Source organism: Camelina sativa, chromosome 2 (assembly GCF_030686135.1).
Source record: "Camelina sativa cultivar CO46 ecotype springtype chromosome 2, ASM3068613v1".
Taxonomy (NCBI): domain Eukaryota; kingdom Viridiplantae; phylum Streptophyta; class Magnoliopsida; order Brassicales; family Brassicaceae; genus Camelina; species Camelina sativa.
Genome location: NC_141881.1, coordinates 22,815,883 through 22,840,243, shown reverse-complemented (window position 1 = coordinate 22,840,243; position 24,361 = coordinate 22,815,883). Strand labels below are relative to the sequence as shown.

At 40.1% G+C, this 24,361-nt stretch overlaps 3 protein-coding genes and 3 pseudogenes across 7 annotated transcripts; 3 read left to right on the top strand and 3 right to left on the bottom strand.

Moving 5' to 3' along the window:
- Positions 1 to 3,955: 3,955 nt before the first annotated feature.
- Positions 3,956 to 6,251, bottom strand: LOC104728828 (putative FBD-associated F-box protein At5g53635 pseudogene; annotated as a pseudogene). The gene is made up of 4 exons (XR_015581782.1): positions 6,084 to 6,251; positions 4,783 to 5,751; positions 4,529 to 4,669; positions 3,956 to 4,433 (listed from the first exon to the last, which is right to left on the bottom strand). The product of XR_015581782.1 is annotated as a putative FBD-associated F-box protein At5g53635 pseudogene (transcript).
- A 759-nt stretch (positions 6,252 to 7,010) lies between these two features.
- On the bottom strand, positions 7,011 to 7,352 carry LOC147949054 (uncharacterized). The gene has a single exon (XM_087469852.1). It carries the CDS (start codon positions 7,350 to 7,352, stop codon positions 7,011 to 7,013), a length of 342 nt encoding a protein of 113 aa, XP_087325978.1.
- A 723-nt stretch (positions 7,353 to 8,075) lies between these two features.
- Positions 8,076 to 10,241, top strand: LOC104753729 (RNA-binding NOB1-like protein; annotated as a pseudogene). The gene is made up of 5 exons (XR_015574002.1): positions 8,076 to 8,440; positions 8,515 to 9,384; positions 9,474 to 9,643; positions 9,767 to 9,877; positions 9,962 to 10,241. The product of XR_015574002.1 is annotated as an RNA-binding NOB1-like protein (transcript).
- A 4,797-nt stretch (positions 10,242 to 15,038) lies between these two features.
- On the top strand, positions 15,039 to 16,782 carry LOC104728820 (E3 ubiquitin-protein ligase RMA3 pseudogene; annotated as a pseudogene). 2 transcript variants are annotated; one of them, XR_015581780.1, is made up of 4 exons: positions 15,039 to 15,108; positions 15,240 to 15,487; positions 15,842 to 16,042; positions 16,157 to 16,782. The product of XR_015581780.1 is annotated as an E3 ubiquitin-protein ligase RMA3 pseudogene, transcript variant X2 (transcript). The 2 variants fall into 2 exon arrangements; XR_015581777.1 differs by lacking the exon at positions 15,039 to 15,108 and having other exon boundaries at positions 15,842 to 16,782.
- Position 16,783: 1 nt separating this feature from the next.
- Positions 16,784 to 18,108, bottom strand: LOC109126921 (uncharacterized). The gene is given in 1 exon segment (XM_019230863.2): positions 16,784 to 18,108. A coding segment is annotated over 1 exon segment (1,242 nt). The 3' UTR covers positions 16,784 to 16,866.
- An 824-nt stretch (positions 18,109 to 18,932) lies between these two features.
- Positions 18,933 to 20,476, top strand: LOC104728807 (uncharacterized). Its single transcript, XM_087487673.1, has 3 exons — positions 18,933 to 19,004; positions 19,126 to 19,853; positions 19,995 to 20,476. Exons 1-3 carry the CDS (start codon positions 18,969 to 18,971, stop codon positions 20,356 to 20,358), a joined length of 1,128 nt encoding a protein of 375 aa, XP_087343799.1. The 5' UTR covers positions 18,933 to 18,968; the 3' UTR covers positions 20,359 to 20,476.
- The last annotated feature ends 3,885 nt before the right edge of the window (positions 20,477 to 24,361 follow it).

Here is a 24,361-nt window from a genome sequence, read left to right as displayed (position 1 = left end):
ATGTGGAGATTGGCGCCGAGGTCGACGTGTCGAGAGAATCTGAGATCGACTCGAGAGATCCGCGTGCTGGGTTTACAGATGAAGGCGGCGAGCTAAGTCGAGATGGGTTGAGTGGCGAGCTCGGCGGAAAGCGGCATATCTCCTTTCGTGGGAGTGATGAGGTTGTTTATCGGCGGTTTGCAGTTGCCACGGGTTTAAGAGGAGATGAGCTCGGCATAAGGGAAATATAGGTCGATGAGGAAGGACTTGGGGTCGCACTGATGAGCTCGGCGGAGGTGAAGTCGGAGGTCGCCGCGCAGAGTTTGTCAGCTCGAGCTCGGCGAGATCGAAGGTGGCTTCCGGTTCCTCTTGGGGTTTGCTCTGGTATTGCGACTGGCTCTCGGGAGGTCGGTATATGTCGAGTGCGGTTCGTCAGATCGGCAAGATCCGATGGCGTTGACGCCGACCACGGGATTTTCAGCGAGTGAAGACGATGGTGGTTCGGATGATGGCGATGCCGATCTGATGATGGGAGGCCGGTCTAAGGCAATATCCGGGAATGTGGTTGATGAAAGAAACGTCGAGGTTGGCCTTGTAAGGATCGAAGGGTGGTGCGACGAGGTCGGCATTGATGAGCTCGGCAATATAAGTGACGAGCTCGGCAATGGTGATGAGGTTGGCATTGACGAGCCTGGAAATGTTGAGATCGGCAATGGGGAGCTTTGCATAGCGATTGCCAATCTTTTCGGGAGACGGTCGGTGAGCTGCAGTTTGATGTGCCTTCCAATGCCGATCTGGGGATAGAAGATTGATTGTCTGTGCGCGATGCTTGTGCCGAGCGTGGCTTTATGTTATTTTATTTTGAATCTATGCCGAGCATTGCTTACTTTTGTTGGTTTTTATTTTGAACTTGTGCCGAGCATGGCCTTTTGTTGGTTGTTATTTTGAACTTGTGCCGAGCATGGCCTTTTGTTGGTTGTGTTATTTTGAACTTGTTTGCTCTTTGATTATGGAATAAAATTGTGTTCTTCCTATCTTTGGTATCGAGTTGTACTTTACGGTGCAAGACGTCTCTTGGCTTATCCTATTACTTGTGTCGAATACCAAATGTTTAGGGTGGTAATCGAGATGAGCTCGTCATACCTTTTAGGTGCGGCCCTGGTGTCCGGCTTACCCTGTGTGTGCCACGAGGTCGGCAAGAAAGTGCAAGTGAGAACTTGGCTTATACAAACTTAACCGCCTGCTAGCTGAATGCGATCTGGGTCGGCTTATTTTGTGCGGATTATTTCACCGCTGCATCCATGAGGAACGCGTTTTAAATCGTTCCCTTGGCCAGAGGGTCGATGTAAGAGCTGGACATCTCGCTGAGACGGACTCGTTCGAGATAGCTCGTTTTGGTTTTGAAGTGTTCAAACTTTTGTTTTTTTTTTTTTTTTTTGGTATAGCTGTGCCTTTTGATGGGCTGCCTACGTACCCTTAGAAAGGATCAAGCCATTCGTAGTTCATATTGCGAAGGGAGAGCTCGGTATGACGAGCGTTCTTTTTTTTTTTTTTTTTTTTTTTGCCCAAGGCGCCTTGTTATTCTTCGATTTGGCTGAGTTCAACGACCGGTTATCTTGATGGATGGTTTGACCTTGCGTCTTTCTCTTTTTCTACCTCGATGTACTTGTTAGCTCGGTGCAGTGCGTCGTCGAGTGTCAGAGGCTCGTATATGATAATATCGTCCCTGAAGCGAGACCCATATGCCAGAGCATTTCGAAGAGCGGAGATCGCAGTATCGTCTACAATGGCGAGCTTTGAAACAACCTTCTTGAATCGTTCCATGAACTCTCTGAGCGATTCGTCGTACTCTTGGTACATCGTCCAGAGATCAGCGTTAGATGCCCCCTTTATCATAAAGGTCGAGTGGTGTTGCAGGAAAGCAGCGGTGAGCTCGTAGTAGCTATCTATCGAATTGGCTTCAAGACGAGAAAACCAACTTAGTGCGTCAAGGGCTAAGTTTTCCACAAACATCTGACAGCATCCGGCATCGTATTCTTCAGGACTAAAGTGTGCTCGGTTGATTGAAACACTCATCGATGTTAAGAAAGGTTTTGGGTCAGTTAGCGCGTTGTAGGGAATGAACTTGAACTTATTGATGTAACAAACGCGGACGCTAGAGATTCTTGTCGTGAAAGGTGAGCGTTGAGCCTCTTCGAGCACCTTCTCCAAGTTGGGGGCAGCGCTTGTTGCTCGATGTATCTTGGCCGAGATGTCCTTTACGATCCCTTCAAGTCGCTGGATTTTTAAATCCTTTTAATCTTTCAGGTTGTCGCGCGGATGGTGGTTCGACAGTGTTGGAGTCGGCTGGCTCCTACTACGCTTGCTACGACGGTGCGTTTGGTCTTGATCGGCGGGCGCCGCGTCTCTGGTGTGGTCTTCGAAGGATCCTTCGATAATGGACGTCAGTCGGCGTCTGTGACTCTCTGAGCGTTCCTCGACTGGCGGTGACAGGGATGGTAGTGTGTCCAGGTCGGCAGGGTAGCTAGTGTGTCGACGATCGTGCTTTCTTTGCTGGAGTCTGTTAATTTGGTCTTGCAATACTTCTTGTGTTGCAACGAGTGCGTCGAGTTTCTCAGCTGTTCGTGTGTCCCGACTATTGATCTTGTCGAGGATAGTCTGCATCATATCGTCGAAGTTGTTCCTCTGTCCAGCAAGCAAGAGAGCTGGGAGCGCGGCGTTATCAGTGACAGCTGTAGCCACGGTTTGACGATGCTCGTCAAGTGCGGCAGCAAGAGGTGGGATTGGCCCATCGAGTACAGTATGCATTGGGTCATCGAGTCCGCTCCTTTGTGATGTGGGCAAAGCATTTGGAAGGGCAGAATTGGAATGAGCGGCAGCGTTGGTGAGAGCAGCGCTGGGGAGAGCGGCAACGTTGGTGAGAGTGGCGGTGTTAGTTACCCGCTGGTCGGTGGCAGGTGCAGGTCCGGCGTTTGCAGTTGCGAGAGGCTCGAAGGGTGCGTTGGGCGCTGGTGGAGGGATCGTGCTCGGCAAGGAGCGTTCGGTTGAGATCATCGAGGAGGGTAGAGGCGGGACAGTTCGTGTTCTCGTTCGCCCCCATCGCTGCTCCGTTGCTTCGTTGAGATCGTCGCTAGGGTTCGTCATGAATCTTGAAACTTCGAGGAAGTGAGGACCGTCGGTATTTATTCGTCAAAAAGAAGCGCTCTACTCTTGCCCCACGGGGGCGCCAATTGTTTGTACTGGGGATTGCACAACACTAAATAAATATCGATTTTAGGGGAAAGAGTGAAGTTTGTTCTTTATTAACGATAAGGATGCGAGGTCGTCACTAAAACGAGCCAAGATCGTGCTCGTCAGTTTACAGGAGAACTGACAAGTGAGTCACGACGAGCTCGGAAGCTAACAGGAAATTGTATAGAAAATAACAACAATGTTTTAGACGCAAAGTATTGCTCTCTGTGTATTGTTCGAGGGTCTGATCCCCTTCTCCAATGAGTACTGTTTCTTTATATAGTGGACTGTAGACCGAGGGTTTTATAGGGTTCCCATCGTGAATTCCCGAGATTGCCCTTTATGGATTATTAATGTCTTTCATCTGATTTCGTCAGGCCAAAATCACAGAACTTATCTTGTTGGGCCGAGTGGCATATTGGGGCGCAGCCCATGTCCAACAATCCCCAAACTCCATATATGTGGTTGTGACTCCCATGGCTCAGTCTCAGGTGTTAAAGAAGAATGACAACACAGTTCAAAGAGGTAGGCAGAGCTCATATTATATGGCGAAGCAGCAGTGAAAGGTCTGATTTTACAAGTCAAACTACTAAAAGTGAAAGGCATATTAGAGTGAGGCGAAACAATCTCCTATCTTGCTTTCATTTTTTTGTGTATTAATAATCGCCAATGCTCGAAGCTAAAATATACATTCAATTTTAATTTTACTGTTAATACTGATATAGGTTTAAGGATCACAAGAAAAGAGTAAAAACCTCCTCAAGCTTAAGCATAGAGTAAACGACACCTTGATTTCTCACGAAAGTAGCCTAAAACTGTTTCATCTCTATTTACTCTAACGAAACAAACATACAAAAAAAACCTACACATGCATTTCCTGTGTAGCAAGAACATCCTTACATCAAACTGATTAATAACAGACAATCTTCACTAATTTTTACCAATCAGAGTATGATGATTTGACATGTGCTAGAGCGTCTTGGGATTCTGAGGAGTTCCTTGAAGATTTCATCTTTTCTTCGACCATAACATAAACGTAGAGTAAGTTTCTTGAGGATTGCTGAATTCTCTAGGAAGTACTTTACCAGCTTCATTTCTGCAAGATCTCCTGAGAATGTGTTACTGAATTCAACAAACTCGAGCGACGATAGCAAACACTCGGGAACAGATGAAAACCTTATTTGATTCATCTCTTCAGAATACTTAATGTCATTAGCCAACGCCTGAGGAAAGAAAGAGATCATTAAAATGCAATGATAAGATACACGGAAATTTTCATATAGATGAAAAACATCAAATTGATTGAACTGATCATCACCACGTTGATGATTTTTAAGTGCGGGCAGCTCTCAAGAAATGTTGGCAACCAATTCAAAACGGATACACGGAGAGTAACATTCATGCATGACAAGTAGCCAAACTGAGGCAGCGGTTCGAACTTCGCGTATTGATAGATGACCTGGAATAAGACACAAAATATTTTGAGTAAGAAACTTTATTGACGAAGAACTATGTTAAGTAACAAATATATATATATATATATATATATATATATATATATATATAATTTACCATGAAGGTGTCCCAAGATATGATCATTTCCTTGACCACTGAAATCCCGGGGAGAAAATCATGGATCATACTTCGCTTCGACAAAACATCTTCTTCATTGTATTTCCCCAAACCAAAAGCAAGCGAAATATCTAACTTGACTGTGGAATGCATATTCTTGATTATGAAGCTTTCTGACAAGTCATCTCTGATGCTCAAAAAGCGTAGTTGGGGAGCATCAATCACAACTCCTGTACCAAATTCATGCATAATAAAATATAGTTCTATACTGAGCTTCATCAATGAACTAGAGAGCACCCGAAAGACTTTCGCATACATCCGACAATCTTTAACTCCTCCAAGACAGGGCAGGATGAGACAAGTCTCTCGAAAGTGGCCTCATTAGGATAAAGAATATCTTCTAAATGCATAGTCTTAAGACAAGGTAAGGAAATGGTAAAGCTTAGACAAGTCACAGAAGCTCGCTTGAGAGAGATCTAAGTGTATGAGTGTCTTGCAGATATAAAAGATTGGAGGCATCTCAGGAAAGGCATACTCTGTATGACACTCAATATGTAGATGACGCATCTGACGCGTAACTGCAACATCAATCCATGAAGTGATACAGGATGTATCATAAACATCTTCATCCTTTATAATAATAGTTAACTTGAGTTTGTCTAGGCATGAAACCCTACCGGAATCGAAAAACCGGTCACCGACACTCACAAAGGCATTGAAATCTTCGAATTCTACGGAATCCTCCAATTCGAATTTTGGAACCCAAAGCCAGAGAGTCCTCCATCTGGTGGATAAACCGCTTGTCTTAACAGCATCCTTTGCGGTAAGATGAGAAAGAATGTGACAGATCAAAGGATCAGGTAACTGGCTTATCCTATCTTCTTCCTTGGATCTACTACTCGATGACTTCTTGGAACGAGCCTGTTTCGCTTTCCCTCTACCAACCATTTGTTTTCTTTGGCAGACAATCTGAAGATAATGAATACCCAAAGCTAGATTATACACTAATCTATTGTATACAAAAATATTGAAAACCTAAGTTTCAGAGCTAGCGACTCAACAACCTACCTAATCGATATTTTTCAGGAAACTACGGCACAGATAGATTCTCAATACCCCCTAATCGAAATTCTCAAGAAAGAAGCCATACTCGCCGGAATACTCAAAATTTTCAAGTGAACTAACCAATTACATGATAAATAAAATCAAGGTTCCTGAAGATAACTAAAATCAATCAAGCTTACAACTCTGCAGACTAAAATCAATCACACAGTATAAGAAGAAGACGAAGAAGAACATACCGAAATGGAGTTGAATTACCACAGCAGATCTAGCTGATGAACCCTCCTCCTAAGCCTTAACGAGTACCATCGATCCAAATGCCTTAAGACCACTGTGACTGTCTGAGGATAAATGGCGCTTGGATTCTCGCCTTTTCGAGTTTCAACTCCTCTTTTTTTTTTTGACACAATTTCAAGTGCAAACGCCTTGCCGTTTATGCTGTGTGCTGTGTTCCATTGGTTTGATTTTTTTTGTTTTGTTAAACATGTTCGTTCCACTGGATTCTAAAAGCATATAATTAAACTGACTAAAACTACTATAGACAAAGCCTTTTGCTTGGTCATTAAATTTGTATGTTTGCTTAATAACTTTTGCTAGTAAGAGTTTTCTAACACTCTAACTGTGAGTCTGTGATATAAAGAGATCCATGAGGCATGGACAATTTAGTAACCAATGAGCAAAATATACCAAATAATTATGAAACTTTCTCAACATTGTCTCTTTACCCAAAAAATTATCAAAATTAAAAAATCAGTTGTATATCCGATCGGGTTTTATATCTCTACATCCGAAAATCCGAACCCAAATCCGATCTGATACCCAAATGCTCAGGACTAGTTCTTTACATATTTACAGTTACGTTCACTGGCGGATCTACGTTGAAAAGAAGGGGGTCAACTGACCCCTCTTAAATATAGATATTTGATATTTTGGTTAGCATCTCTAATGTATTGTTGGTTGATTTGGTAGAGAACTTTGTTTTTTTGACCCCCCAAATCCTGGATCGAAGCTATCTTTTGTCTCATTTTGTTACATTTTATTACTGTTTTTTTTTCACAACCAGAGCTTACCTAGTTAACATAGTTTATCATCCATTTTTCCTTTTTCTTTTTTTTTTTTTTTTTTTTTTTTTTTTTTTTTTTTTGCCATCAGAATACAAGATTGGCTCAAACGAGCCAATTAGAAGGAAAATTGTTCATAAAGGTGACTGGATGCGACTCCACTCTAGCTCGACGCGCCAGTTTGTCCGCACTACCATTTTGTGATCTGGGAATATGGACTGCAGAAAATGATAGGAATTCATCCTTGTCTTCTTCGATAACGTCCAAATATGTCTTGAAAGCAGGCCACTCGGAAAGCGAAGACACCATCTTCACCAAATCAGAACAGTCTGTGAGAAACACAACTTTCTCATTATCCGCGCCAATCATACAGCGTATTGCCCATATTAGGACTTCCACTTCTGCATGGAGGGGTGACAAGCTACGGCGAAAATTAGATGCACCCATAGTGGGAGATTCTCCCTCAGGAGAAATGCAATGCCATCCTTTTTCTTTTGATATTTACGTATCTTTAAAGAAGGAAATAACGTTATAATCACAAAAGAATTAGAAAAATAGTTACAAAAACAATTAAAATTATTCAGACAAATTTTATTTATATACATATACTTTGTAGAGAAGACTATAATGAAAAAAAAAATTATAGCTAATATAATTGACCCCGATAAAAAAGATTCCTGGATCCGCCACTAGTTACGTTTCGTAACTTTTTTTTTCTTTTTCTTTCCAGTCTTTGTGTAACATTCTTATTATCATAGACTCATTAAGAGACTTTTGTTCGAGAAAAATTGATGTTGGTTTCGTTCCTTTGGAACCGTACTAATAGAGCCATCAAGCAAACAACATTATTTTAATCGGAAAGGTCTTCTGACCCATCTTTCTTATATGCTAGTTGAGTGAAATGATATTAGGCATTTAGTTCATAAGATTATCTAGCTATATGGTTTATGTAACTTGAAAATGAGTAGTAATGGTATTTTAGAACACAAACGTAACACATTATGGGAATCCTACTACAGTACTACCGTACCAGAAAATATTCTTGCATAATTTTTCAATTTATGAAATGGTTGATTAAAACATAAATTTGTATTTGGGCCTGAGAGAGACCCATTTAAGATAAGTGAACAACAAGAAATGACGCTGTAATTTGAGCAACCCTAGGTTGGATCTTCTTCTTCGCCCTCTCTATCTCTCTTAGCGGCAAATAACGAAAGCAACCATGGATCCGAATCCAGCCACGATGTGGAGTTCCATAGTGAAGAAAGATCCTCCTTCAAAGCCTCCGAAAACGTACGGAGCTCCGGTCGGTTTGGTCGGAAACTGTAAATCCACAAAGGGGATATCTATTGCGGTTGTTGACGCCAACGTCATCATCGAAGGACGCCAGAGTTTAACCAACTTGGCCGACAGATTCGTAACCGTACCTGAAGTATTATTCTCCGAGATTCGTGACCCTGAATCTCGCCGTCGTCTGAACTTGACCCCTTTCACTATCGAAACCATGGAACCTTCTCCTGAATCTCTCAATAAAGGTAGCATGTGTTTTTTTTTAATGAGATTTATCTTTGCATCTCTGACACTGAATTGTTTTCTTCTGACTGGTTAGTTATTAAATTTGCTGAGAGCATTGGTGAATTGCGTTCTCTCTCTCTTGTTGATCGCAAATTGATTGCTTTGACATACACACTCGAGGCTCAGTTCCATGGGACGAAACATCTCATCTCAGAGATGCTCCTATGCCGATTCAAACTGTTAGGGTACTAAAGAGATTACCTGACAAGGAGTTACCTGGTTGGGGCTCCAATGTGACTAACTTGGAGGAGTGGGAAGCATTAGAAAACGAGACCGAGGAGGAAAAATCAAACTCCTTGACCTCCAAAATCCTTCCACTTCAAGACCTTGACATGAATATCATTGCAGAGGATGAGCAAGAAGGTGACATAAATCAGAAGCGATACACGCCAAAGAAAACAGAGGTGAACCTTGCGGGTAAGATGGTAGTGGAAGGTATAGATGCGTCACAAGGCGAATACGATGATGAAGATACTACTGGTGACTGGAGACCTGCGGTTAGTAGCAGTACTCATAGAAAGTTCCTTAGGAGAAAGGCCAAGTGGGAACGTTACAATGCCTTGGCCGAACAAGATATTCAGCGAGATCTAGCAGCTGACAAAGCTGAAGAACCTATTGAAAAGTGTGCAAAATATATCCGAAAGAATAATGAGGACACGAATGCTGAAACAACTTTTAGCAATGGTGAGAATGATATTGAAGTCAAAGCTGAGGGGATCGATGTTGTTAGTGAGGCTAGTGATACCTTTGAGGAAGATGATGGTAGCAGCGAGCAGTCGTTGAGATCCTTATCTGAGTCTAGTGTAGCTTGTATAACTGGTGACTATGCCATGCAAAATGTTATTCTTCAAATGGGTTTGCGTTTGCTTGCACCCGGAGGAGTGCAAATTCGCCAATTAAACAGGTACGGCTTTATGAATCAGATCTTCCTTTCAAGTTTCTTTAGCTGTGAAAGATGTCTTTCTTACACTTTATTGCGTTTGGATCTTCAAGGTGGGTCAGGAAATGCCATGTTTGCTACACAGTAACTTCTGAAATGGGAAGACTCTTCTGTCCCAGGTGCGCTAATCTCAGAACTCTATGTAAGGTACCCGTTAACGGTACACGAGAATGGTACCATCATAGCTGGGCCTCTGCCACGGATTAGACTTCAAGGGACCAAAGTACGTTGAACCATCTGGTTTTTTTTTTGTTAAAGACAGAGCATCTATCATTTTTACAGGAGTCATATTGTTACTCTGCTTTTAAACAGAAACCATATATCATCTTCTTCTGTCTTTGTACAGTTTTCGATACCAGACCCTATAGGTGGAAGGGAAGGAATCACCAAGAATCTAGTTCTAAGGGAGGATCAACTGCCTCTCCGTCCCAAGACCAAGAAGAAAGCAAGCAGACCGGTTAATATATTTACAAACTCAAATCGGTAGCTTGAACCGGAAGAAACCATTTTTGACTTTGATTATGTTGTGTTGGTTTTACAGGGAGATGAGCATTTTGTATCAGACGATGTGTTCATGAACCATCACAGTGATAGAAACGCACCATTGCAGCCTCCTTTGAGAAGAACTATGGCGATTTTTAGCCAGACACGGAACCCTAACGACAACCATTACTCTCGTTCTATGCACTGATCTTTTTGTTTCGCCTCCTTTACTTTTTTTTTTGTCGCTAGTTCTATAACTGTTGCACTTAATTTTCAAATTTTGATTGCGAATCCGCAGCCAAATAGTATAACTTTAACAAGTCAAATATATTTTATAATTCCAATTATTATTTATTTGTCGTCTAACAATTCTTTATCATATAAAGCACAAGTCACCTGTACAATAACATCAAGCCACATAAAATATATTTTTTTAAATGAAAATAAATTAACAAAAACTTTAACAACGATTCAGTGTAAAAAAAGAAAAAACTGAACCAATTTAAAATTTTACGAAAATCTAAAACCCACGATCTAGAGTTCTTTGTTTTCCACGATCCTCAAATAAACTTCCCACTTTCACCACTTCTTTTTTTTTTTTTTTTTTTTTTTTTTTTTTTTTTTTTTTAAATATCAATTATATTTATATTATATAGAAAGAGTATCGGTACAATCAGTTGAAATCCTCAGAGTGAGCAGTAGACAAGTACGAGAAGAGTAGTAACTAAGCCAGCCAAAGCCAAAAGAGATAGAAAAAGTGATTATCCCGGTTGGAAGTTTGCAAACCAGAGGTGGAGATATGTGTCTTGAATCACTCTTGATGGTTGAGAAGAGAGGTTTGTCGTATTATCGAGTCCGATGAGTCTCCTTCTTAAAATGAGCTGGATTTCCTTTCGTAACCTGTCCGTAGAGCGAAATGACGATGAGTGTAACCTTGCATTTCTCTCCATCCAGATTGTATAAAGAAGGGTCTGGAACAACAGCTTACAAATTAGATTAAGTTTCCTGTTGGTGGTAGGATTTTTAATCCAATTCAGAAATCCGATGAAAGTTGTTGAAGACGGAGGCGTTAGGTGTGCGAAGAAATCGAGCCAAAGTGCTTTGGAGTAAGAGCAATGGAAGAAAAGATGGTCCCTTGACTCATTTCCTGTAAGACAGAGAAGACAAGAGACTGGAACCTGCAAGTTCCAATGCCTCATGCGATCCCTTGTAGTGAGCCTGTCTAGAACTGTTAGCCAGGCCATGAACGCCATCTTAGGTATCCCCTCCTTGAACCAAATCTGCTTGTGCCATGTCACAGTCTGCCCAGGCGGATGAAGATGATTCCATGTTCTCTTCGACGAGAAGTTACCCTGCGTCTGATCTGGATCAAGGTTCCAGCTGAAAAGATCATTACCTTCTGTAACGGATGGAGGATTGTGGTCCTGCAGGCAGCTTCTAAGAAGTTGAACTCTCGGGTTCCGTCCTCTTGGAAGTATCCACTGACCATTCAAAGCAGCTTCAGATACACTGGATAAGATCCCAATTCCAGTAATTCGCGGGCCACTATCACCAATAATCTCAAGTAATGGACCTAACCCTGTCCAGTTATCATGCCAGAAGAGAGTATCAAGACCGGAGACAATGTTGGAATAGACGAAAGGACGAGCCAATGCTCTCAACTTAACCAGGCGGCGCCATAGCCAGCTTCCTGTTGTTCTGAAATCAGCAGTCTAGAAGCATCGACCACGGATCAGATGAATCTTAACCCATGATACCCAAAGAGATCCAGTTTGAGAGAAGAGGAGCCATATTAACTTGAGCCCAAAAATATTGTTCCAATGGACTAATCTTTTCAATCCAAGTCCACCAGCTGACTTTGGCTGACAAACAATCTCCCAAGAGACCTTAGCACCCCTAGCAGTTTCTGTAACTCCTTTCCACAAAAAGGCACTGCAGAGTCTCTCTAAATGATCAAGACACTTGTTCGGCAGCAAGAAGACTGATGTCCAGAAGTTGATGGTACTATTAATAACCGAGTGAAGAAGCTGCAATCTCCCAGTGAAAGAGAGGTGTCGATGGGTCCAACCAGAAATCCTGCCTTTGATCTTATCAATTAATGGCTGATAATCTGATTCAGAGAGTTTTTGTGTGATAAGAGGCACTCCAAGATATCTGACTGGTAAGGATCCATGAGAGAGGTTGAGTCTGGATGCCAGATCGCTAATAAAATCCCTATTATCACCATCAATAAACAGACAGGATTTCTGCAGGTTAACTCCGAGCCCAGAGACCCTCTTGAAATTAGACAATATCTCTAGTATCTCCAACAAAGAGGATTCTGCTCCATCAAAAAATACTAGAAGATCATCGGCGAAGCTCAAATGAGTGATCAGTGGGTTTTGGCATAAAGGGTGAACCCTGAACCTTCCTTGAGTAGCAGACAAATCCAATTGTTTCGATAATATGTCCATCACCAGCGCAAAGAGGGGTGATGAAATGGAGTCTCCTTGTCTCAATCCCTTCTTGCCAGGGAAATATCCTATAAGCTCTCCATTAAGTGCAACTGAAAAGGATGGAGTGGTAAAACAGGTAACAAGCCAGTTGATGAAGACTTCCGGAAGGTCAAGTGCTCGCAGAATATTGGTCAGAAAACCCCAGTGAACATTGTCGAAAGCCTTGGAGATGTCAATTTGGAGGCAGCCTCTAGTAACTGGACCCTCCTTATTAAAGTCAGACACTAGTTTTGATGCCAAGAGGACATTTTCACAAAGAAGCCTCCCTTTGATGAACGCAGCTTGATTCCTTTGAATAGCCTGATTAGTGAATAATTTCAGTCTCCTTGCGAGGATCCGAGATATTATCTTGTAGATGGTGTTGCAGCAAGAGACTGGACGGAAGTCCCCTAGTCTCTCCGACGTGACTGTCTTAGGAATGAGAGCGATGATAGTGGCGTTCACCTGTTTAAGCAGCTTTCCCTTAACGAAGAACTCGCTGACTGCTGCTATAACACTAGGTCCCACCGTCCCCCAAGAACTGATGAAGAAGTCCGAAGTGAAACCGTCGGGGCCTGGTGCCTTGTTACGAGGGAGGGAGAACACGGCAGACGTGATTTCCTCAGGGTTTGGAATAGCCTGAAGAGTGAGACCTAGCTCATTGCTGCATCTGAAGGTGGTGAGCGTCTGAATTTCTGCGATTGACATAGGCTGCACCGTGGAGTTTGGAGGTCCTTTCACCACTTCTATCAACTGCTTTTTTTTCAAATCACCATATCTGTCACAATTCTCCTCTCAGTTTCACCAAGCCACCACCACTAAATTTGCAAAAAGTGAAACTACATTTACGAACATGACAATTTTCAATTAAATCTTGGAACCATCCCTTTTGCTCGACCGTCGAGCCCAACCAAGAAATATCCCATTTCATCCTCACCGCCCTTGAAGTTTCCCACCGTTATCATCTTCTTCTTTCTTTATTCAGAAGGTGATTCTTTTGCTCACCCACACCTTCTTACGATCATTATAGAATCTGGAATTACTCTTGATTTGTAATTTTAGGTCCTTTTGTCAATATAATTGCAGGTACGATTGTGGTTGTTTGCTACATGAAGCTTGATTTCACGTGGTGCATATATGCTACACATACATTTGAAGTTCTTTTTTGTTTTGGCGTTATTGGTGAGATAACAATGAATAGTAAAAAATGGCATCATATATATTGGTTGTGGATGATAAGTTGGAAAACATAATTCTAATTATTTATGTTTTTCTGCTGTAGATGATTCGGAAGAGAGGAAGTACCAGAGAAAATGGAGAGAAATGTGAAGATGAACAATATATATTATATGATCACAAAACATCAGTGTAAGTAACATTTATATATATATATATATATATTTTTTTTTTGACAATAACATTTATAGTTTTGTTGTTCATATACTTACACCAAGAATAAGCAGTTAAAATATCTATTTTTATTAACATTTTTAATGAGTAAACCAATTTTTTCTTTATTATAGTAGTACTTAAGGATATATGTACTATATTACAAAGTAATAAACTAATAATTAGTTATATATTATTTATAATCAAATTATAATTCCGTGCGTATGCACGGAACATATACTAGTTTTTATAATATAGATTCCAATGATTCTCACCCGACCGAGACCGGCCACTTCATCATCCAAGCGAGTCTATCTCACCATGACTGATGACTCGTCTATCTCTTCATTGCCGGCTCAACAATATTGTGGGTCCTCGTTAACAAATTTCGTATCTCGTTACAGCACATTGATTTTTTTTAAACATCTCTTAGTTCCTTAACCAAATTAGTTTAAAATCCTATCATCATTGGGAGAGAACAGAAGATATACATTTACTTGTGTTTAATATTGCTTAAATCAAAATACGAAGTTGAAAAAAAAAAATCAAAATACAAAAATTAAAAATTATACCGGCATCTTAAGTATATATTTTTTGTGTCGTCTGCGACATCATATAAACGAACACGGCCAAAAATGAGTGTAGAATTAGTCCTGGGCGTTCGGGTATTCGGTTCGGTTCCAGATATATCCATTCGGTTTTGGGTAGTTCGGATATAGAGGTTTAGGATCCATTCGGTTAATTTACTATTTCGGTTTGGGTTTGGTTCGGTTTCGGTTATTTTCGGTTCGGTTCCGGGTATCCAAAACAGTGTAATATATTTTTAAAAAAATATTATTTAAATAAAACTTGATTATAATTTAACAAATATATCTAAAACCTTCCAAATATTTGGTTTATTTAAAATATTTTGGTATTTTGGTCTAAATATATATGATATTGGTGTGGTTTTTTAGTTTCATTTTATTACGTTATATATTTTAACATGTATTAGAATGTCAAAACTTCAACGTGGTGCAGTGGCCACTTTGCACGGTTAAGTTTGCAGGGGACTCAAGTTCGATTCATGGCTAAAACATAATTTTTATATGAGTTCGGTTTGATTCGGATAACCGAATGGATATCGGTTCGGTTCGGTTAATAACCGATATCCATGGGTAATTAAAACACTATCCAATCGGATATCGGTTCGGTTCGGTCCGTTCGATTCCGGTTATTTGCCCAGGACTATGTAGAACTATAAATTTGGTATAACAGTTCTTTATGCTGTTTGTAACAGATCAAAAAAAAAAAATTACCATCAGCTTTGAGCAGATTCTTAAATTTAGTTATCCATTTTAATGTAATTATATCTTTCTTTTCTTCTGGTTAACTTGTTTTTTTTTCATTATATGTATTTTAGGAATTTGTTTTTGTTTTTTTTTTGTCAGAAAATCTGTGTTTATTAATACATAATTTGATTAATTTTATAAGGTTAAGGACGAAGAAAAAAGTAAGAACAAGTCATCATCATCAATCATTATCGTCGTGGTCGTCACTAAACATCAACTTCAATTCTTATCGATTCATCATCATAACATAAGAAGCTTCTCTACTTGATCTCTCTCTCTCTCTCTCTCTCTCCCAGTTTTCTTATCCCTGATATCTCTCTCTCCTTACGCCTTCTCCTTCGCTAGTTTCGTGTTTTTTTTTTTTTTTTGGTAATCGTCGTCTCCGATACGGTACGTTCTCTTCCTGCTAAGTTTGATCAGAATCCTCGGAAATTAAAATTTAGGGTTTTTTATCCTCAGATTATTGGAATTGGATTGGTAGTTTCTTGAATTCCTAATTTGAAGATTTTTTTCAAATACACAAAGATCATATTTTTTTTGCATTGTGATTTTGACTTTGCTGTAGGGTTTTTGATAATTCTGATAGCATTTAGTCAAATCAGATCAATCAATGGCTTTATATATTCATAACATTTTGTTCACATATCAGAGTTTTGTATGCATGAGTGTTTTGGTTCTTGCAAAAGTTGTGTGCTTTATTCTAAATGTAATGACTTTACTCTCTGTTTTACTCTTTGATTTCAGGATCATGGAAGGAGACTTCTTCAGGTTTGATGCGCAACGAGCACACAGTGATCGGTTTGTACTAACACAAAAGCCGAGTCTCATCACGGTTCCAACTGACGAAACTGGGTGTTTCGATTGCAACATCTGTTTAGAAACAGCACATGATCCTGTTGTGACTCTCTGTGGACATCTTTTTTGCTGGCCTTGCATTTACAAATGGTTAGATGTTCAAAAATCATCTTCTCCCTCCATTATCCATCAGCGGCAGAACTGTCCTTGTCCTGTCTGCAAATCTAACATCTCTATCGGTTCTTTGGTTCCTCTTTACGGAAGAGGCATGTCTTCTTCAGAAGAAGAAGATACAGTTATACCTCAAAGACCCGCTTCATCATCATCATCATCCCCTTTGAACAATCTGATCAGTCATCAACATCATCATCTTCAAGCTCAGTCTCCTCGTCATTACGGTAGATTCAATGCGGCGACGGAATCATCAACTGATCTCGCTAATGCAGTCATGATGAGTTTCTTGTACCCGGTTATTGGAATGTTAGGGGACACGAGGATGTTTGGAACGTTTACAAACACTTTGACTCATCCTTACCGGAGCTCTCGACTCGTCAATGGGAACAACAACCAGAGGATGGTGCAGCTAGAGAAGTCTCTACATCGGGTATCAATCTTCTTCCTTTGCTGCATTCTCCTCTGTCTCTTTTTGTTCTGAGTCACTACTTTGTTTATTCTTCTAGCTCTTGTTTTTTTTTTTGGTACAGTCTGTTTGTGATCATGTAAATAGCTGTGCTTGGTCTTGAGCTGTATAAGCCATTGTTTGTCACTGTTGTATATGCCTAAAAACTATATATTCATTCATATTTGTGCATGTATCTCCTCGGCTTGAATTATATGTATGCTCCAGAAACAGATTATGATATATATGAGCATATAAGCCCTTTTTGAAATTGTGTCTTAGGAAATACATGGTAAACATCAAAGTCTCAGTATACATCAAAACATGTGAAAAGACAAATGAAACATGAGGATGATTAGATAAGATTTGGTAAGATATAGAGAGGCCAATTGAGAGACATAGATGAAGTAAACTGGTGAAATTTTTTGGAACCGATGTCGTAAACACTGAGACCATAGCCAATGTAATATATAGAGTTAGGCTTAAGTCCAGGATATTGGCTTGCCTCAACACATAATGTCTCATTGTTGCCAAAGAAAATGCAGAGATCTCCAATGTCTTCAGTGTAATAAGCGGCAATTTCTAAATTATGTGCTTTTGTTCCTAGCTTAAACACCATGAATCTCTTGTTTCTGTTGAATATAATCTCCTTGTCCCCTTGGTCGTATGTCTCTACATACCTGCAAGGGTGTTGTTAGTTAATGTCATAGTTAGTTAGTTAATTTAGTTGTTCTGTTTGATCAACATTCTGCTTAATAACAAAAAGTCTGCCACCGGGGGACTCAACCAAGTACTCTCTCTTGCAACACAAAGCCAACGACTCCCACTCGGACTGTGGCATCTTTGGGATGTTTCTCAAATGCAACATCGTATACCTTTTGTTCATGTTAAGATCAAAGGAAAGCAAGAAACTTGCTGCTGCTATCACGATGAACAACATTTGGTTTCGTTGGGAATAAACGATATCATAGTGGAGTTCGTGCATGTCGTGATTAGCGATTCTAACCCATTGCGAGTGGTCATTAGGCCTACAGTAATATAGTCCGACGCTTAAGAACTTGACGTACACTACATAATCATTGTCTTGGTCTGGCGGATAGGATAAGGAGACATTTATGATGGGAGTGGAAGTATGATCAGGTATTTGGGGCAGAGTTATAACTCTAAGGGACCCGAGATTGAATACGTCGCTTAGATGTACGGTTCCATCATGTTTGCTCATAAAAGCTATCCAGCCACGCGAGCTCCCAATGACTCTTGACTCTTCGTACAACAACTTTGGAAATGACTTGTGGATAACCTCGATGATCTCTTCTTTACTTAGATCGAATAACTTGAAACTCATTATGATGTTTTCAGCTTCTGAAGACTCTCCTACTTTATAACCTTCAAGTATCATATACGGAGTTTGCTTCTCTGGAGATGAGGAGAAGAAACGAGCAGCCTTGTGATGATCACTCTCTTCTTCAACCTGTGATTGTTTAGAAAAATCGTCATAAGGGATTACACAGCACAACACATTTGTATTTTGTTGATAGAGACTAGTTAAAAAAAAGCTTACAGAGAGATTTGCGACTAGATTGAAAAGCAGAGACATTGTTATCCAAGAAACAACCCCCAAACTTTTTACAATTTGATCATATGTTTATGTTTTCACTTTCACATTCACTCACGTCTTATGTACTATTTTAGACGTACTACCCAAGAAAAAAAAAAAGAAAAAACAGAAAAGAAAGTAGTGGACAAAACACAGCATAGATTAATTATCAAATGATTAGTAAAGGAAACTTTTAACAAAACAAAGACAGAAACAAATAAACATTACAAAGTAAATTCTATTTTCTTTTTTAAATAAATAGTATTATAGTTGTGGGAGTTTTGAAGGTGTATGTTATATAAGTTGAAGACCCTAACAACACTACATGTGTTAAAGTTATATTCATGAATTTCTGACACATGTTATATAAACTTTTTGTTAGTGTTAATTTTAGACGTATTGTTCAAGAAAACAAAATTATCTTGTGATCAGCATTAAAATAAATTAACACAAAAGGAAATAAATTTTAAAAAAAAAAGCTACAATTTTTTTTCTATCAATTACTTGACAAAGAAGCATATTTTAATTCACATTATTATATTATATATATAACAAAATTAACTATGTATATGATTTTTAGAAGAGATTAGAAAAACAAAATAAACATTAAAATTAATATTATCTCTTTCTAAATAATTATGAGTAGCTTAGGGAAATTTGAATCAATTTTTACATATGTCACAATTTAATTATACCAACACACATTATATAGGTGAAGTCTAATGATTCAAAATTGCGTCACGTGTCTCAGGAAAACATACCAACTTTAAAATAATGAGAGGTATATAAGACATATACCAACCTATAGATGATTAGGTGTGTGAACATATATACTTGTAGGTAATTTTAAAAACAATATAATGTCTCTGCTCTTCGGTCTTGTTGCAAAACATTATGTAAGTTTTACTTTTATGCTTTCATGTCTTTTGTCTAAGCACATCATCAGTCTTTGTTTTATCTTTTTACCCATTGCAAAATCAATAACCCCCCTAAACATACCCAAATAATCACATGCAGGTTGAAGAAGGTGACACGGCCCGTTTCTGCTCATATCCACGACAAACCCCGTACATGCTTTTCAAAACTAAGTTTGTATGCGACGAAGATGGAAATTATTATACAACTTTCTATTTATTTAATCCAAGGAGTGAAAAAATCATCACGATTACTAACAAATATTATCTAAAAGTTTCACAGTACTTGCGCAAACTCGTCCTCCTTGGAACCTCACGTGGCTGGCAATTTCTTTTGCGTGTGGATGATTCGATTATATATCTCACCAACGTGTATAATCCTTGGTCTTCAGATTCATCCACCAAAACCATTGCTCTGCCTTCATTGTTATATACTGGTGAACTCATTATAGGCTCAGTTTCATTGTCCACTCCTTTTCCCGACCAGGACGGTGATTATATAGTGAGTATCAGCGTTTCTGGATCTAAACTGTATTATTGTATGCCTAATCGAGATTCAGAGTGGACATGTATAGACATCCCATTCTCCTGCGATTTCGACTCACCTCTCGTTTATTCTTGGAAAGACCAAATGTTTTACCTCCTCACTACAGGATATGCCTACATGGCTGCCTTGGATCTCAAAAACAATAAGAAGCCTAGCTTCCTTCAAATACAGTTTGAGAACTTCCCTTTGATACCACAACACGAGTGGGAGATATTGGCTTCATGTACACGGCGTGACAATATTGTTGAGTCGTCGTCTTCTGGCGAACGTTTCATTGTTCAATGGTACGTACGTTAAGCCCACAATTAAATTAGTTAACAATTAATAGTGCAGAAAATCTCATACATAAAGTTAGATGATACATATGAGATTTTTCTTTTGCCAAATGTTATATATATTATTTATTTATTTTATGTATTCTGAAGGTACTTTATTCCGTATCAAGCGGCCTACAATGGGAACATTTATGTACTTTGGAAAACCAAGCGAGTCATGGTGTTCAGGAAAGAAGAGGAAGAGGATGACAAAGTACTCCAAGGAAGCAAAATGATAGCTTATTATAACTACACAGAGAGTATTGGAGATCTTTGCATTTTCATTGGGCGCAATGAGACATTCTGTTTAGAGGCAAGCAAGTATCCTGGACTGAGGCCTAACTCTATATACTATGCTGGCCGTGGCTTTGGTGTTTACGATATCAGTAATAGAAGCGCCCGCGAGTATGACTTAACTGACTTTCCTGATTTTTTTGGCCACCCAATGTGTTTTCTTTCTCCACCTCTCCATTAGAGCTATAGGTTGATATCCTTTTAATGCTTTTCATTCATGTCTCAAGTAAAACTGTCTTCGTCCATGTCAACATCTATCTATTTTCTACTTTATTACTTACTTAAAAAAAAAAAAAAAACTTTGTTCAGTTCACCTTCCTTTCTCTCCCTTAACTGGGCATCGATTGGAACAAACAAACATATTTTTAAAATTACAATATAAACCTAAACTCGAAGCAAGCAACAAACATTGTAATTTTGAGAAGAAGTGCGGACCCAACCAACAATATCGTCAAATGATCATCTCAAAGTCCTTGCAAATGATCACATGTGAAGTTAAGTTGCCTACTCTCGATCGACCTTTTGTGGCTTCTTTTGTCTACGCATCAAACGAGGTATTTGTGAGAACTTCCCTCTGGGAGGAGATAACGGGCTTAGCCCAGAATCCTGCTGTTTTGGGCAAGCCATGGCTAGTCATGGGAGACTTCAACCAAACTCTGCACCCATCTGAACACTCAGCATCTGATGGTTTCACTGTTGACATAGGTATGGCTGACTTCCGAACCTGTCTTTTAAATGCGGATTTATCAGACCTTACCTTCAGGGGATGCACTTTTACATGGTGGAATAAGCGAAAGTCTGATCCGATAGCTAAGAAGCTGGATAGAATCTTGGTGAATGACGAGTGGAGGGGACTCTTCGCTCAGTCTTTTGGTTTCTTTGGGGAGCCTGACTTTTCTGATCATGCTTGTGGCTCAGTTTGTTTTTCTCTTGATTCATCAAAGCAGAAAAGACCATTCAAACTTTATAACTTCCTGTTATCTAATCCGGATTTCATCGCTATGGTGTGCAGCTGTTGGTTCAATTTTAACGTTATTGGCTCAGATATGTTCAGGGTCTCTAAAAAGCTACAGTACCTCAAGAAGATGATCAGAGATTTCAGCAGATCCAACTATTCAGATCTTGAAAAGAGAGTAGAAGAAGCACACGTCAAGCTTTTAGAGGCCCAGCAAATCATGTTAGATACACCCTCCCCTGTGAATGCGCAGTTGGAGGAAGAGGCTCAAAGACTTTGGTTCATCCTTTCGAAAGCAGAGGAGAGTTTCTTCAGGCAAAGATCTCACATTAATTGGCTGCGAGATGGGGACTGTAATTCAAGATATTTCCACCGAATGGTAAACCAAAGGAAAGCTATAAATCATATTCACTACCTCGAGGATGACAATGGAGTCAGGGTCGAGTCTCCTCAAGGAATTCATGATCTATGCACTTCTTATTTTCTCGACCTGCTGGGAAAGGATGTCTCTCCCCCACTTTTTATCCAGGAAGACATTACCTCTCTCCTTGACTTCAGCTGCTCTGATGCCCAATGTCAACGCCTTATAGCTCCTGTCACTACCGAAGAGATCAAGGATGCTTTCTGTTCTCTACCGAGTAACAAGACTAGTGGCCCTGACGGCTATCCTGTGGAATTCTATGTGAGTTGCTGGCGTATTGTTGGTGGGGAGGTCACTGCTGCTATCAAGGAATTCTTCTCTTCTGGAAAACTCCTTAAGCAATGGAACGCCACTACTCTAGTCTTGATCCCAAAGATCTGTAACGCCTCTAAGCCTGCTGAGTTCAGACCCATCTCTTGCCTCAATACCCTCTACAAGGTTATCTTGAAGCTTCTATCTAATAGACTGAAATCTTTGCTTCCTGAAGTGATCTCACCCTCTCAATCAGCGTTCATCCCGGGTAGAATTTTATCCGAAAATGTTTTGCTGGCCACAGAGATTGTACATGGTTATAATAGAAAAAACATTGATCCTAGTGGCATGCTAAAGGTGGATCTGCGGAAAGCTTTTGATTCCCTCAGATGGGACTTCATCATTGCATCCTTGCGTGGTCTTAAAGTTCCAGAGATGTTTATTTCTTGGATCACAGAGTGCATCACCACTCCTACTTTCTTAGTGTCTGTCAACGGGACTGCAGGAGGATTTTTCAAGAGTCAAAGAGGCTTGAGGCAAGGAGATCCTCTTTCCCCATATCTTTTTGTGCTTGCAATGGAGGTTTTCTCAAAACTCCTTCTATCAAGATTCAACTCGGGCTACATATTTTATCATCCTAAAACATCAGGTCTGAATATTACTCACTTGATGTTTGCGGATGATGTCATGATATTTTTTGATGGGGGAAGTTCTTCGCTTCACGGTATTACAGAGACTCTGGAGGATTTCGCGGGCTGGTCGGGTCTTACCATGAACCGTGAAAAGACAGAATTATTTCTCGCTGGGGTCAATGATATAGAATCGCTTGCGATTGCTAACTATGGTTTTCCAAGAGCAACCCTCCCAATTAGATACTTGGGACTCCCCCTTATGTGCAGACAGCTAAAAACAACTGAATATGCCCCACTTATTGAGAAAATCAGGGGACGTTTCTTAAGCTGGGCTGTAAAGTCTCTTTCTTTCGCCGGAAGACTGCAGTTGATTGCATCAGTTATCTCTGGAACAGTAGTGTTCTGGATATCCACTTTCAAGCTCCCAAAAGGCTGTGTCCGGGAGATAGAGTCGGTGTGCTCAAGATTTCTTTGGTCTGGGGGTATTGAAAACCATCACAAAGCAAAAGTGGCATGGTCCAAGGTTTGTCTTCCAAAAGCAGAGGGTGGTTTGGGACTCCGTCGGTTTTCAGAGTGGAACACCACTCTCAGCCTCAAATTCATATGGTTGTTATTCTCTAATAGTGGCTCATTGTGGGTGGCTTGGCATAAACATCACCACCTTCAACGCTCAATTTTTTGGCTCATTCAGGAAAGTGTTAATGATTCTTGGAATTGGAGGAGTTTGTTAAGGTTGAGGCCACTAGCAGAGAGGTTCCTTCGGTGCAATGTGGGAAACGGTTCAGGTGCAAGTTTCTGGGGGGACCCCTGGACCCCGTTTGGACCACTCATCAAGTTTCTGGGATGTGATGGCCCAAGGTCTCTAAGAATCCCAATCTCAGCCTCGGTGGCTAATGCCACGCTTGGATCAGCTTGGAACCTTCCCTCACCAAGATCAGATGAAGCTCTACAACTCCAAATGCACCTTACTACAGTGTCACTACCTCTAAATGCAGAAGCTGAAGATTCTTACGATTGGGTTGTAGATAATGTGCCTTGTAATGGTTTCTCCTCATCGGTCACTTGGCATTCGGTCAGACAAAGAGAAGACCCCAAATCTTGGGCAAATTCGATCTGGTTTAAGGGTTCTACTCCGAAAAATGCTTTTTGTATGTGGGTTTCCCATCTCGATAGGCTACCAACAAGGTCAAGGTTAGTTTCATGGGGAATGCAGGTTTCTCCTCTTTGTGTCCTATGCTCCAGAGAGGTTGAAACCCGTTACCACCTTTTCTTATCTTGTCCTTTTAGTCGTGCTATATGGGACAAGGTGTTTCTGAGGCTCAAGCTTTTCCCTCGCCTGTTTCAGTCCTGGAATGACCTTATCCATTGGATGTCGACCACAAGTACAACCTCACCATCAGTTCTGAGGAAACTAGTGGGACAGGCTACTGTCTACGCGATCTGGAAACAGAGGAACAACATGCTTCACAACTCTCAGGTGATTCCCTCGCAAGAAGTCTTCAAGCAGATTGAACGAGAGATTATCAACTCTATCACTGCCAGAAAGTAGAGGAAAAAATTTAGAACCCTCATGTCCCTTTGGATTATGTAAAAGGTTTCTGTTTATTCGATTATAATCTATAGGTGTATTCTTTTTGTTTCCTTGTTTTTTTTTTTTTGCCAAGGAACCAAATAGCTCGGTCACAAACCAAATCACTTTCATCTAATATGATATTTACTGCTTTAGCAAAAAAAAAAAAAAAAAAAATATCGTCAAATAATGAAGGAGGTGAGAGATATCATGCATGGTGATTAAAAAAAGGAATACCAAACTTGAGACGAAAACGAACATTCAAAGAAGATGTGTGATCTGCTTTCGGATTCTGACGCGCATAGCAAACAAACTTCTCGTGTAAAACTCAAAAAGGCGTGCAAAATATTCAAT

Coding starts and splice junctions, on each gene's coding strand:
- LOC147949054 (XM_087469852.1), bottom strand. CDS start 7,352: ATGGGTGCATCTAATTTTCGCCGTAGCTTGTCACCCCTCCATGCAGAA.
- LOC104728807 (XM_087487673.1), top strand. CDS start 18,969: ATGTCTCTGCTCTTCGGTCTTGTTGCAAAACATTAT. Junction 19,005..19,125: donor GTCTTGTTGCAAAACATTAT/GTAAGTTTTACT, acceptor AATCACATGCAG/GTTGAAGAAGGTGACACGGC. Junction 19,854..19,994: donor GAACGTTTCATTGTTCAATG/GTACGTACGTTA, acceptor TGTATTCTGAAG/GTACTTTATTCCGTATCAAG.